Here is a 15,280-nt window from a genome sequence, read left to right on the forward strand (position 1 = left end):
CACGGTCTCACTGTGCCTGCCCCTGTCCTGCTGTCCTGCTTAAAGAGCAGGCTCTGCTGTTGTCTTTTTATGGCCGTGGTGAGATGGCAGAAAGCCTGGTAACTCTCCAGAATCAACAAGGGTTCAGATGGCAGGTGCTACAGGTACCAGGAAGTTGAACGTCTCAGGTTTGGGTCCCAGAGGAGGTCTTAATGAGCAATGGTCTAGAGTAGAGAGCCCCTCCTTCAATAGGGGTTGCGGTACCAGCAGAGGGAGTGTGAGAAGTCTGGTTTTGAGGTGCTTTCACCCCAAGGCTGGTTCTTAGCTGGTGTTGTTGGGCAGTAGCATTCACATGGAGGTTGAGGGTCACTGGGTGGTGAATTAGGGCACTCTGTGTATACCTGGAGCAGGACGAAGAGACATGAGAGACAAGGTCGGGGGGGGGGGGCTGTTGCTTAGCTGGGTGTGGGATCATTTAGAGACTGGCTGATGTAGTCATTCATTTACTCACTCCTCTGGAAATATTTTTGAACGCATGTTTTTCCATACACTGCTTTAAGGGCTGAAAGGCCAGTAATGAGCACAATAATAGGTTGACTTTCCTGGAACTGATACTGAGGTGAATAAGTTCTTACCTCCCACAAACAACCCTTGTGACCTGACAAGAAATTGGTCACAGGTGAAATGGCATCATCTCCCCTGACTCAGAGACGTCACGTCCTATATGTATATCCAAGTCTTAAGGGATTAGAAGGGGGCTTTCAGGAAGCCCAAGGTGCCAGCTTAGAATCACACATCTCGGACCCTGAGTTGTTAAGATCGTCCCATGGAACGGAGGAAGTTGGGGGGGTGAGGAGGGCAGCAGGCTACAGTGGTGGACAACCGTGGTTGCCCTTGGACTTGTGGATGAACTCTGAAGATGTTATGCCGAGTGAGAGAAGACAGACACCAAGGATCATATATGATTCCTTTCTAGAAATATCAAGAAGACACTGCTGTGGAGACTTAGGTAGTTTGTGGATTGCAGAGACCCATAGAAGAGGGACTGTAGGGATGACTAATGGGGATGGGGTGTTCTTCTGGGGTGGCGAACTGTTCATAGGGGGAGTGGTGATGGCTGCACAGCATTGTGTAAATTGAACCTTGAGCTAAATGTTGTATAGACACTAAAACAGTGTATTCTGCGTATGTGAATTTCACTCTAATTTTAACCCTTATGCATGTGGGAGGCCCATGAAAAGCTTTGTTCAAGAAACTGAGTTCTGGAACCAGGCAGACAGACTGTTCATGTTGCTCCTCCCTCAGTAAGCCATGTGACAGCCAACAACTGATGTCCTGTCCCAGCCTCTTTTTATGCATCTGCAAAATGTGTCTGCTTGTCACACCTCACCCCACATGGGGTGATTGTGAGGATTCAAGTAAGGTCTTTGTGCACCTCACATAGGTGGTGGCAAAGAAGAGGAATAATTGGGTTTTGGCAATGCCTTTGCCAAAACAAGTCCACTTCCAAAGAATCCAGTGTGGGCAGGAACGACGTAGTTTCTTTGCCCTATTTTTCCCAAAGCCCAGACACCTGTGTCCATTGCAACAGATTTGCCTGGGGCTGACCTTTCAGCTGTGATTCCAAGAGGATTTTTAGGATTTCCCAAGCCCTCTGAAAACGGGTGCAAATCTTCAGGTAAAAGTCCCAGACCAGCCCGTAGAAAGCATTTGCAGCTTCTGTTAGATTCCACATGGTTCAGTGGCCTTCAGAGGGTCGGCACCCATCGCTGCTTGGGTGGGTCCCATGTATGTGTTAAAGTGGAATTCCTTAGATGTGACTGAGTGAGGATTAGAACAGCCCCTGGATTATCCAAGTGAGCCAAGGCTGTGCTCGCAGGGGTCCTTACAAGGAATAGGCAAGCGGGTCAAAGGGATTGTAGGAGAAGTGATGACGGGAAGGAAGGCTGGAGACGGGAAGAAGGGCGCGGGAGACCGCCAGCAGGCAGGGGCACGCTATTCTCCACCGAGCCTCCAGAAGGAAGGCAGCCTGCCAGGGCTTTGACTTGGACCACATGGGACTGCTTTGGCCTTGACCTCCAAATATTTTCCACTGCATTCATGGTGAATTGACATATTTAGTGGATGTATTTAAAGGAGAGCGGGTTTATTAGGAAAGAGACGGGAGAAAGAGGCACCTGCATGAACAGTGGGCAGAGAGCTGTGTTTGACAGTGACCGGTGCCCAATGGTCATAGGTGGGCACACTTGGGAGAAGACTTGTGTTTTGCCAGAGCAAGGGATTTCTGCGGGGGGTTGGAAGGGATTCACTCCTTTGTGGAATTTTGTCCCTGTGGAATCTGTCACATCTAAGGTCCACTTGGGTTCATCTGCAAGGACTAATATTTCTTGGTAATGACAATGATTCTCCACATCCCCACCTCTGCGTCTGTGTCCACAGACTTTCCATGGTTTAACAGCTCCTTAACCACCTAGCCCACCTCTAGTTTCTGTCCTTGTGAAGATTCTGACCTCAATTTCCTACTTTAAGCTTCCATTAAAAACCTTGAGAAATAGGGCTTTGGTGTTTTTTGTTTTGTTTTTTTTCCTCCCCGAAAATCGCTTCCCAACCTTTGGGGTTGGAGGAAGCAGTTGGCAGGGGCACTGGCCTTGCCCCGGCTGCTTTCCTCAGGTCCATCCTCAACATGCACCTTGACAATCAAGCTTTGCCTTTCCTCTCCATCAGGTGGAGCCTACTTTAGTCTTACAGGAAGTTCCAATGGTTTGCATCTTTTCCGTGTATTCATTTCTCCCAACCAGTCTGTGTTGTGAAGTATCTGGTCAAATCTTTTGTTCCTTTTTAAAATCTGGCCGTTAGTTTTTTTTGCTATTGAGTTTGGACAGTACTTTATCTATGAGGATGCAAGTCCTATGTCAGATAGCTGAGTTGTAAACATTTTCTCCCAGTGTATGACTTGACTTCTTGTTCTATTACCAGTGTCTTTGGCAGAGCAAACCATTTAAATTCTGATGTAGTTGTTTATTACTCCACTGGTGAATTGAAGTTCCCTTGGTCTCTGGAAACAGAAAAATAATGCTTAATGATTGGAGCCAACTGTAGATTCATTCTCATCCTATGGTCAACTAGTTGAAAAATTTTAGATGTCTGGGCATCATCATGTGAAGGCAGGAAATGACAATTTGACAGATTTTCTTGGTTGTGTAGAAATTTTTTTTTAAGATTTATCTATTTATGCGTACAAGAACTGGGGTACAGGCCAGAGGTGTGGGGGGTGAGAGGATTCACCAGAGACAGAGTGGGGAGCAGAACAGGCAGATTGAAACATACTGCTGAGGGGTGCATTGGGGAGACAGGAAAGGTCTGCTGTGCCATATGGGTCACTCCCCAGCTGGGGATCGAACTCGTGCTGCATTGGCTGTGGATGGCTTCATAGTGCTGTACTTTAACCTGTGCCACCAGGGAGGGCCCAGTTGTGTAGAAATTTGATGAGTGAATCTGCATCAGATAATGCACCCTGAATGGGTGGGCAGTCAATAGTTTTTTCAACAGTAAATCTTTAGAGACATATGTTTTTCCTGACCATAGAGATCAATAATGTGATGAAAAGGAAGTTTCTAGTAATACCTTCTGTTCTTAATTCTTCCGTTATCAGAAACTTTACATGTTTCCCAGTTAATGGGTATCGAGGTGTTCAAATCACATTCTGTGGTTTTGTTAATACTATTGGAGTTATATGAAGAAATGTTAAAGAGCATTTTATTTCAGATAATCTGAATTAATATACATCATAGGATAGGGAGGCTTTTCTATTTATGATTTTAAGTATTAACCATAAATTACATAAATCATACTATAAAGTATGAAATTTGGGTAATCATCAAATTGACAGTAGAATGTGAAATGTTTCATGATTTTTATTTCATTTTCAAATTTTTAGTCTAATTTTAGTGTTATATTTTTGCTCTTCCATATCTCCAGCACGTCTGTTCACCCTCCACCAAACCACCTGTGTTTGTTATCCCATTTGCTTCCTTCTGCTGGTGATTTTTTTTTTTAAAGATTTATTTATTTGTGCATATAGAACTGGGGTACAGGCCAGAGGCTCAGGGACGGTGAGAGGCTTCACCAGAGACAGAGTGGGGAACAGAACAGGCAGATCAACGAAGTACACTGCTGAGGGGAGCAGCGGGCGGGCCAGGAGAGGTCCGCCACGCCATGTGGTCTCCTCCGGGGCAGGCGGGAATCGAACTCATGTGGAAGCGGCTTTAGATTCTCAGTGCTGTGCTTTAACCCGCTGCGCCACCAGGGAGGGCCTCTGCTGGTGATTTTTAATACACTTAGATATCTGCAAGGTGGTGCCTTATTATCTGTTTGTGGAATACCCAAGTTCTTGGAAATTTTCAAACATTTCATTTCTGAATCCCGAGAGCACATCAGGGTGCTTTAACATGGCCAAATGACAAGTGAAATGTAAAACAAATATTTAGTGAAGAGTAAAATACAATAGTAAATTATTTCTTGGTAAAATACATTGGTCAATACATTGATAAAAGGATTTGCAAAGCACAAGCTGTGCATAACCTTGTAATTAACCTTTTAAGATAAGGGGCTTAACATTTCAAAATACTGAGATTCCTGAAAAGAGTTTGGGAAAGTTAAAGAACTATAAAAAGATGTTTATCAAAATTATGAAGCACTGTACATGGTTTGAAAAGTACAAAACTATGCATCTGCCAAGTGACAGCTTCAGAATTACAGCAGAAGCTTACAATTCTCTGGTGTAGCAATAGCATCACCCTCTGTTGCTGCAATATTTATTCAGGGCTTCTTCCCTGGGCACAGAAACATTTGAGCTGAAAGCCTATGCAGCTGGGCGTGAAGCTTGTTTATATAGAAAGGGGTGGGGCTAAGCTACTTTATGCAAAGGAGGTTCTGATTGGTGGAAACTCCATCAAGTGGTGATTGGCCTAATTTCAATTCTGGGTGTGGCTTGTCAGTATGGTTTCATCCTTTGGTCAGTGGTTGCATCATGCCCAACACACTGGTCACAGGAAATGTTGAGACCTGACCTTCAACAGCCACTGACTATCTGGCTGTTACCGAGACCTACAATGCTCCCTGTTCATTTTCCTTTTTAATTTTATGTAACGCATGTGTCACCTGGAGAGAACTTGGTATAGGGCAAAGGGTTTTCTACGTCCTAGTCACTGGGAGATAATGCAAATTTTATGGCCAACATAAATAGCATTCTCTTCCTTACCCATCTTGCATTATGACATGGAGACTTTAGTCACAAAAAGTTATATTTATGATATGGCCTCCCATTTGTAACATGAGAGTGATGGGAAAAGGAGAGAAACCTTGGAGGTCTCTGTGCCTACAGAAAGAGTGAGAAGAGGAATGGGGAGATCCTGATATCGGCAAGTGGTTACTAGGATAAAGTTCTACAAACAGAGTATCTGGGCTGCAGTCATCAAGGTTGGTGATAAGGGAAGGTTACTAGAACTGGAATCAGTGGCTGAAGCCAAAAGGCAGGTGGTGCCCCCTTATGGGGGTTGCTGGTGCGGATAGATAGTCCCAGGGAAAATGCCAAAATGCCACCCCACTTTGGGGTGGGGCAATGGATAGAGGTATAGGGGACTGTAGAAAGGAGCATGACTGATTGTGCGGAAGGATTGACTTAGTCTTAGGGATTCAAAGTTTTTGGGTCATCTGCTTTTAGAGTCATTTAGTGAACTTCAGCCCCTACTTTGCTCATCTTCCAAAGGGCTGTTGCTGGCCTCCAAAGGTGGAGGTCTCCAGCAGCCAGTCTCAGAGAGGAAGTTTAAAGGCTTTGCAGTTAGCCAAGTAACTGAAGCTCTTCCTGGTTTTGCTGCAGTTACAGCCTGGGAGAGAAGGTGAAGACCTATGCCAGGCTTCTTGCTGAGAGTGGCCGTCTGCTGGGTTGTTCAGCCACCGCAGCTACTGTCTTGAGTGTCGCTTGTCTAGTGCTGTGCTTGGGGCATCCTGGCTTCCATTCTTGCATCTTCTGTTGTCTTTGTGAGTCAGAACCTGACCTAGAGTCTGGCGACTGCATGCTCCAGGTCTTCAGAGGCAGGGAGATGCCATCTTGGACATGTGGCCTATTCAGAGGAGGAGCTCAGTGGTCCGAAGGCACCATTTGAGCTGCTTTAGCAGTGAGAAGCACAGGACACTTCTTCTGGTGAGGTAAAGGCCACTTTGGCCTCAGCAACTCTTTGTTTTCCCCTGGTTTGTTAAATAAAATCTACTGTTGTTCCCTGAGCCTAAGTAGCTTTGCAGCTTTGCGTGGGTGAAGAACTCAATGACTGGTAAACTATTTAGGCAGAGTCCCTTGGCCAGTTTGAATGCCCCTTGCTGCCCTGTATCAGAACAAGCTGGTCAAACAGTCAAGAGATTGACCAGTAAGGGAGGTTGGGTTGCTTGAACCAGTCTCAAGGAGAACCCATGAGTGCAGGGTGGAGCAAAGCTTCCTGAGAGCACGCTGAGTGGAAACCTTACTGCCTCTCATGACCTCACCGTAGAGGTCACACATCTTCCCATGTTCCCATATGCAGCCAGTCCTTCCCAACTCCCCTCCCCAGAGCCTGAAAGAAATTGCATTTCTCTGCTCATTTAAAAAGGGGTATAGCCACACAATTTGTTTTGGTCATATGAAATATAATTTAGCATGATCATTATCCCTATTATTGAGGTGTACTTTTATTATGTTGTTAATACAGAGAAAAATTCAGACCTGAAAGATGGCCTCAGAGTTATAGAGATAAAGCAGAGATTGACATTCACAGGGAATGAGACTATGAGAAACATGGTGAGGGTGAGATTTGGGTTTCTCTGGGCCCTCCCTGGTGGTGCAACAGGTTAAAGCACAGCACTATGAAGCTGGCCGCAGCCACTGCAGCACAAGTTTGATCTCTGGCCAAAGAGCTGACCTCTCCCATCTTGCCCGCCACTCCCCTCAGCCGTGTACTTTGTCAATCTGCCTGTTTTGTTCCCCACTCTTCTCTGGTGAATCTTTTCTCACTCCCACCCCCCACCCTGCACCTCTGGCCTATACCCCAGTTTTTGCATAAATAAATAAATCTTTTTTTAAAAAATGGGTTTCTCCATACAATGGGTATTATTCAGTCACAAAAAGGAATGTAGTATTGATCCATGTTACAACATGGATGAACCTTAAAAACACAAGGCAAAGTGAAAAGAAGCTACATACAAATTCACTTACTATAAACTTCCATTTATTTGGAACACACATACAGGTAAATTCATAGATTCAGCAGACGCATTCTTTCCAGGGGCAAGAGAGGGAGTAAAGGGGATTCTCAATGGGGGAGGGGTTCCCATTTGGAGTGATAAAATATTTTGGAACTAGAGAGTGACAGGGGTTAGCAGTTAATCCCATGTCACATGATTTTTATTAAAGAGAACAGTGCAAAGTAGAAAATATGACCCAAAAGTAATGAATTTTATTTTTATCAGTCTATTGAAGGGGAAGGGATCAGAGAAGTAAGGGAGATATTTGGACTCACACAGCACAGACTGAGGACTGTACTGTAGAACCCTTTTAGTACAGGAAGGAACTGAAGGATGTGGGATTAAGAGGGGGCAGAGGGAAAGAGGACGGCCTTCTGGTCCTGCTGCTGCTGTCCTGTCCACCTTGGACCTAAATCTTTCCCTCCCCTGGCCTCAGTTTTCCTAACTCTGTGACAGTTAACACTAAGTTACAAAAGGTATTAGTTTCTCCTCCATCATCAGAGGAAACCTGCTGGGGATGGCGGTGGCTACTGTTGTAACTCGCAAGTGCTCAACAAGATTCACAGACTTCAGCTGAGAGATTTAAAGCAGCAGGTTTTATTAGCCAAGTGCTGGTGCACCAGGATCCCCAAGCCAGGTGGCAAGAGAGACCACAAGTGACTGAGGTGACAAGCTTTTATAGGGCAAAATCACAATCAGTTCTATATTGCCATTTCTGTAGTGCAAACATGTGTTTTGGGGCTGTGGTTTCGAGCAACTGTAGCTACCCATCAAGGGACAAAGGCTAGCTGTCAAAAGCAGAATCAAGCAGCTTCAAAACAGTGACAAGTGCTTTCCATAGCAACCTAAGTGTGGGGCACAGCCCACAAAATGGAGCCCTTGGACAAGACAGTGTCACAGTGGTCAAGTCATTTCCGATGTTTCCAATAGCTACAGCAGCATCAGGCAGGATAAAGGGGCGACTACAAAAGAGACTTTACACGGGGGAGTGTGAGGAAGGACTCAGGAGGGCTTCCTGCATTCATTCTGCGAGGATTCCGGAGGGCACCTGCCTTGCTTCAGACCCTCCCCACGGGGCAGGAAGCAGAGTTGGAAGGCAGGGGGCAGTTTCCACATTCCATTAATCCCCCGTGTGAGTTTGATATCTTCTGGAGCCTTTGGAAATCCCAAGAAGAAGTTCTGGAGAATCGTGGTCAAGAAGAGGAAGAGCTCTGTGCGGGCTAAGCTCTCTCCTAGACAGAGGCGTTTTCCTGAGGGCATAAGGCTGGGTGTCATTGTGGAGATCCCAGGCAACTCCTCCACCCCACTGTACAGTGATATTTGTGTGTCATTTGCATATATTTACATGCAAGATGCTTCTATTCCTATTCTTGTTCTGAGAACACTCAATGAGTGTTCGCGAGAGAGGTGGGGGTCCCACTTCCTGTCAGTCTATACATTATCTTTCCATCTTCTGTTTCACTAGGTCCCTATTCTAGCTTATCTTTCTCTGGATGTCTCTGCTGAAGGTATTCTCAGTTAAGTCAGTTCATGAGAAAGTATGAAAACAGACACAATTCCTGCTAGTCTATGTAGTATGCTCTGGGTATGAGATGCTATGAGCAAGAGGTGAGAGGTAAAGGGGAGTAGAGTTCTCCACGGTCCCATTCTGGACTGACATATACAAGATAGCCACCAGTTTCTGGAAGGGCTTTTGAAACATCGTATCATCTGACTAGGTGAATATGAACCCACTGGTCTCACCAACCTGGTGCCTGTCCTGATTCCCAAGCTCTGCCCAAGGTCTACCCTGTGAGTGCAAAGCAAGAAGGGGACTGTTTGCAAGCCAGAAAGAGAGGCCTCATGAGTACCCACCCATGCTGCACCTTGACCTCAGGCTTCCAACCCCCAGAACACTGGGAAATTATTTTTTTGTTGTTAAGCCAACTAGTCTGTGGTATTTTGACTAACAGTAACAGGTTCAAAGAACAATATCAACAATCTCCTATCATGTTTCTTAGAACATTAAGTAAGAAATGTGTAGATCTTACTTAAAAAATTAAACTGCAAAATGTTACCAGCAGATACAGTGTTAATTCCATTTTTTTAGAATGGACTCTGTCTGGACTATCTCAAAGCTGTAAACTTTACAAAACTATCCAAATCAATTTATAAATTTAAGTTAATCTTTAAAAAATAGCAGTGGAATTCTTTTCAGACTCTAACAAAATGACTATACAATGCATCTGGAAGGGAAAGATATGTTAGAAGAACTACCTGACAGTCTGAAAAAGAAGAGTAATGGAAGATGAGCATCCGTAAAATAAAATGTTAAAACATATTACAAAGGTATAATAATCCAAACAGTATGATATAGCAAGACTAAGAAACAATAGATCAGTTTGGACAATTGGATAAGGATCAGCATATATAGACCAGAAATAGATATAGGGATATTTAAATTTTAGTAGAAAAGGTGTTGGGGACCGAGGCCTGCATCTGGCGTCTGTCAGCAGCCATAAAAGGTGAAATAGAGTCCGGATAGAGAAAAACATCCAGGTTGCAAAAGGCATGTGGGAAGAACTCCCTGCCCCCACCTTTTCCTTTTCCTCTTTCTTTTCTCGCCCATTTTCGCCCCTCGCGAGATCAACTGCCACCAAAACATGTTGCATTTCTATTGGCCTTCTCCCTTCCTGGCATCCCTCTCCTCCTGTATAAAGCTGAGATAAAACCCAATAAAGAGCTCTTTTCTTTGTTCTGCTACACGCGTGTGACTGCTTCTTTTGTTCGCCGGACCTGGGGCCCCGACTCTCCGGCCTTGTTGGTCAAGGTCCCCTGCAAAGTGGCGCCCAACGTGGGGCCTCCAGGCTCACCGGCGGTTTTCTTTCTCTCACCGGTTATCGGTTTCCTTCTCTTTTTCTGACCGATAATCCCCCGGGCCCAGGCCCTATAAGGTTTTACCAGGTTTCTTTATCGGCTGTTAGCTCTCTTGCCTAACAGTCCCCCGGGCTCAGGCCCCCCATTTTATGAAGATTTTTGAAGGTGTTTTACGTCTGCAGACCCCGTTTCTTCGCCGCCTGATCAGCGGAATTGACCTCTCCTACGGAAAATACTCGTCCGTCTGTGACTCTACAATCTACAATCGGTTACCAAGTCCAGGATGGCTGCTGGTCCGGGGATACCAAGTCCATCTTCTGACAGATGCCTCCGATCACACCAGCCACGGTCAAAGATGATGCTTACACCCCCCTTGTTGTTGTTTATTATTGCTCTTTCTTTTTCTGCTGTCTCTCCAGAAAGCCCACACACCACAAAACATCTCACATGGCAGGTAACATCTCACATGGCAGGTCTGGCCAACTACCGGCACTCATACTCCATATTCCTGGTGGCCTACACTCACCCCTGATTTTTGCCAATTGGCTGCAGGGCTAGACACTTGGGACATACCCACCGTACAACTAGGCCAGTTAAATGGCACAACACGACTCATGTTTCATGGCTCTAATGTTGCAATCAACAAAATTGGTTTGATGGGTGGCTTAAAGTATCTCCCTGGCTTGCTACTCTGCTTTCGGCCATAACAGGCCCCCTATTGCTACTCCTTCTTTTACTGACTATTGGCCCATGCATTTTCAACCGGATTGTTGATTTTGTAAAACAGCAGGCTGATAAGGTCATGTCGCTCCATTATCACCAACTAGAAATGCGCGACAGAGCTGCTGATCAAGGTTGCCCATAAGTGCCTCGCTTTCAGAGCTGGGCTGGTAGCCAGAGACGGGTAAGATGGACATCTCTCGTGACCAACCTAAGACAGGCAGGTAGACAAAAAGAGCACGCGTGCAGTAATCAACTTTTGCTGTGTCTCCTAGCTGATGACGGGTAAGGCACAAAGAGTGAGTCCACAACCTAAGACAGGCACAGCCCCCTGACAAATACCCCACATCATACTTGCTGTTTCTTGTAACAAAACAGAAACGGGGGAGATGTTGGGGACCGAGGCCGGCATCTGGCGTCTGTCAGCAGCCATAAAAAGGTGAAATGGAGTCCGGATAGAGAAAAACATCCAGGTTGCAAAAGGCATGTGGGAAGAACTCCCTGCCCCCACCTTTTCCTTTTCCTCTTTCTTTTCTCGCCCATTTTCGCCCCTCGCGAGATCAACTGCCACCAAAACATGTTGCATTTCTATTGGCCTGCTCCCTTCCTGGCATCCCTCTCCTCCTGTATAAAGCTGAGATAAAACCCAATAAAGAGCTCTTTTCTTTGTTCTGCTACATGCGTGTGACTGCTTCTTTTGTTCGCCGGACCTGGGGCCCCGACTCTCCGGCCTTGCTGGTCAAGGTCCCCTGCAAAGGATCTAAGGAGGATGGCTTCAGAGGCTTGGCTCATGGGAAGGTAAAGTAATCTAGAAGGGCATTGGACTCAGAGTACCCTGTGACTTGGTGGGAAACTAGAACCCCTCCTGGACTTTGGAGACTAACACTGACCATAACAGAGAGATACTGAGAAAGTTCAACTCTATAGATGAAGACAGGTACCTGGAGATGGGTTCCTAAGCACCTGGAACTAGAAGTTAAATCCCATACTACAGTGTTAGGGCAGAGAGGGGAATGCCTCTTGATGTGAAAGCACACTTAACTATGGGGAGACACATGTGAAGATGTTGGGGTGAGCCAGGTGGGCAAGGTCCCCAGTAAAGGAACCAATGTACATAAAGACCAACTCTCCCTAACCCACTTTGGACTTGAGATGAAATGGTAAAGAAGCAGCAAAAGCCTGAGCTGCACATTGTAGAGACATGTATTTGGAAACCCAGAGAGAAGAGCTATTAGTGGTCACACAAGCATGAGCTGCCCCTGCACACCACTTTTACCACTGACCAGACTCCAGGTTCCTACCTCATTCCAGACACAGCAGCAGCAGATTAGTTTTTCCTGACCTACAGCACCACCTACAGCAAAAGTGGAAGTTCTGCACCCAGAGAACATGAATAAAGAGGACCTAAAAAGCTGAAAAGGGGAGACAGAAAAATGTAACACTTGGCCTCCTGAGTGCTGAAGGGGTTATTTCACCACAGAGGAAAAACAAATCTCCAAGAAGCCAACTACAAAGACATTGAAGGTCTTTTCTTCTTCCTTTAAGATACAGACTTCAAAACTGCCAAAAGGAAATTCAAAGAAATGGAAGAAAGCACAGAAAAGTTAATCGATGATATACAAAGGAGCTCATAAAAAACAAATGAATACTCCGAGAAATAAAACTATAGAACACAAGATAGAAATTGGATATTTAAATAACAAAAGAATGGAGATGTAGGATGTAAATAGATCCATAGAGGAGAGTGGAAAAAGCTATGGAAGTAGAATAGGCCAAAAGGAAGACTGAATCAGTGACCTAATGATGATAACATACAAAGAATCCAGATGGAAGAAGAAAGAGAAATATGAAGGAAAAAATGGAGAAACACTTTGAGAATTATCTAGCTCCATGAGAAAAAGCAATTAAGAGTAGCAGGTATTCCAGAAGGGGAAGAGAGAAAGGAGGAGAGATCTTATTAAAAGAAATAATAGAGGGAAATTTCCCAAAACCAGAGAAGGAACTGAATATGCAACTCTATGTAGCAAAAAGAATATCTGATTACCTAATATAATATAATATATTACTACCTAATAATGAGATCTATGCACATATTAGTGAAACTTCCAAAAGTTCAAGATAAAGAATATTGAAGCTGACTAGGAGAAGAAGCAGATAATCCATATAGCTACCCCTATCATGCTTACATATTATTTCTCTGAAAAACATTATGGGCAATGAATTTCCCTTTGATTCTCTTTTGTTTCCTTTCTATGATGATTCACCTGCTGTGTGCTGTGCAGTTGATGTAGTTGATATTCCTTATATCTACCTACTTGTTGTCTATCCTCTGTAACCTATAACATAACTATGTATTTATCTGTTGCCATCCATCCTCTACCTATGTAAGTCTACATAATTAATTAAAATTTGGGTCATGAGTTATCAGGTGGTATTTATTTTCAAATATACTACTTTCTTGTTTGTATAAAACTTAGAAAAAAACAATAAAGTTTATTCAATTTTAAAAGAAAAGCTGAAAGTGCTTTTCCAAATCTTGGCACATGGCAGGACTCAAAAGGGGGGTTCCCTTGTCCATTTGTGTGTGTGCATGTGTGTGCATGTGCAGATCTTGATCTGTCTCAGCAATTTAGTGTCCACTTTATTCCCATCCACCTCCTTTCTTTCCATCCTGCTCACACTGTTTTTCTCTGTAGATATCTTGCTTTTTCTTTCCTCCATAATTCTCATCTTTTCCAAAAGATGTTCACCCAGCACTTGGAGATGAACACAGGGAGCAAGTCACACACAGAAGAGAGTGAGCAGGTGTTCACATGAGGAGAGGGCCCAGCTTACCCATGGAGAAGGGGATGAAGGCTTCCTGCTTCCGGAAGTTGCCCTCAGCATCCAGGAAGTGGCCAGGGTAGAAGGTGTCTGGCTTCTCAAAGTGCAGTGGGTCACGAAGGACAGAGCTCATGATGGGACAAACTCGGGTGTCCTAATAGGGTGTCAAAGCCAAAGGGACTCAATAGTCATTGACAATAACTGGTGGATCAATTATAGGACACCCGCTTTTGATGATGATTCACCTGCTGTGTGCTCTGCAGTTGATGTAGTTGATATTGAAATAATTCTGTCACGCTTAGTTAATAGCTGTGTCCAGGTATCCCCAACCACCTTCTCTCAAGGCCCTGTGCTCTCCTCCAAATGCACCTACTAAAAGTGTCACACCTGCCTCACTAGAGGCATCCAGAGACCCAATTCCAGCAGGACAGCCAGAAAGTAATCGGATGGTTTGAGGTGCAGTGGGCAACTGGATATGTCCTTACCTCTCCCCACCAGGTGCCTCTATACGGGACATGTGCAAGCGGGGAAAAGGTGAGTGAAAACCACAAACCTTTTACCCTGTAAATACACCCACAGCAAGCACGCAGTTCCACTGTGGGAGAGAGCGCGCACTGAAACAACATTCAGATTGGCGTGAACATAAAGCCAGCTGGGGAAGAGACGCAGCTCAGTGGACACAGTGGCCAAGTGGGAGATACCAGGAAGCCCAGCTTGTGTCCACGTGGGTAAACTTGGCATATGACTTGGTGGACTTTGAGAAAGCGAGGGAGGAGAACCGTCACACTGAGGCTAGCTCCTCATGAGGAGCAAGCAGGAGGAGATGATAGAATCACTTTTCTTAAAAAGACAGCCCTGTGGCCTCAGAAGTTTCAGTGAGCATTATACTTGCCCCAGAAAATCTAACATTTAATGCAGGTTAAAAAAAAAAAAGTAGAACAGAGAGAAGAGGACTTTTCGCTCTCTCTAAAATCCCTCCCTCCCACAGAGGCTGCAAGTGAATGTTCTCCTTGTGGTTGCAGCAGCAGAGACTGGGCCCTAATACAGCCAACAGCGCCCCCCAACAAGATTCAGTGGCCCTGTGGTCTCACCTTCGGGAGATGATAGCCCCGGAAGTTAGTGTCCTTTGTGACACAGTGGGGGACGCCCAGGGGGGTGATATCACTGAACCTCTGGATCTCATGGATGACAGCATCCGTGTAAGGCATTTTGGCGCGATCCTCAAGGGCGGGGAGGCGGTGGGGGCCGATCACTCTGTCAATCTCCACCTGGACCTTCTCTAGTAAGCAGGGGCGGGGGACATCAGTGAGTGCCCAGCACACGGCTCAGCCCAGTCTCCCCAGAAGTGCCCTGCAGACTAGAGGACAAGGTCTTGTGAACTTGTGTTGTCTGACGTTTCTGTCTGGCTGTGAGAGGGGACAACTGATGGGTGGGTGGAAATCCATTCACTACTTAAAGCCACTTTTTACAAATTTTTAACTAAAAATAAAACGAACTGGTGTGCATCCTTTTGTCCCCCTAAATTCCTTTGTGATCTTGCATACTTGGGTCACTTGCCCACTCTGGGTCTTAAAATAAGGGAGTTTAATTAGAGGAGATTTTCTCCAAGGCTGATCTTCAGCGCACATCA

The 15,280-nt window shown here is 45.2% G+C and overlaps 1 protein-coding gene across 1 annotated transcript in view; it reads right to left on the minus strand.

The window, feature by feature from the left end:
• Positions 1-8,253: 8,253 nt before the first annotated feature.
• Positions 8,254-15,280, minus strand: part of LOC101618952 (cytochrome P450 2B4-like) — a 14,542-nt gene continuing 7,515 nt past the window's right edge. The window contains exons 7-9 of the mRNA XM_004693906.1: positions 14,742-14,929; positions 13,663-13,804; positions 8,254-8,501 (exon numbers count right to left, since the gene is read on the minus strand). Coding sequence (XP_004693963.1) covers positions 8,254-8,501; positions 13,663-13,804; positions 14,742-14,929 — 578 coding nt within the window. The remainder of the gene's footprint in view (positions 8,502-13,662; positions 13,805-14,741; positions 14,930-15,280) is intronic.

The sequence above is a fragment of the Condylura cristata genome, unplaced genomic scaffold (genome assembly GCF_000260355.1).
Source record: "Condylura cristata isolate star-nosed mole 26May11 unplaced genomic scaffold, ConCri1.0 scaffold00041, whole genome shotgun sequence".
Taxonomy (NCBI): Eukaryota; Metazoa; Chordata; class Mammalia; order Eulipotyphla; family Talpidae; genus Condylura; species Condylura cristata.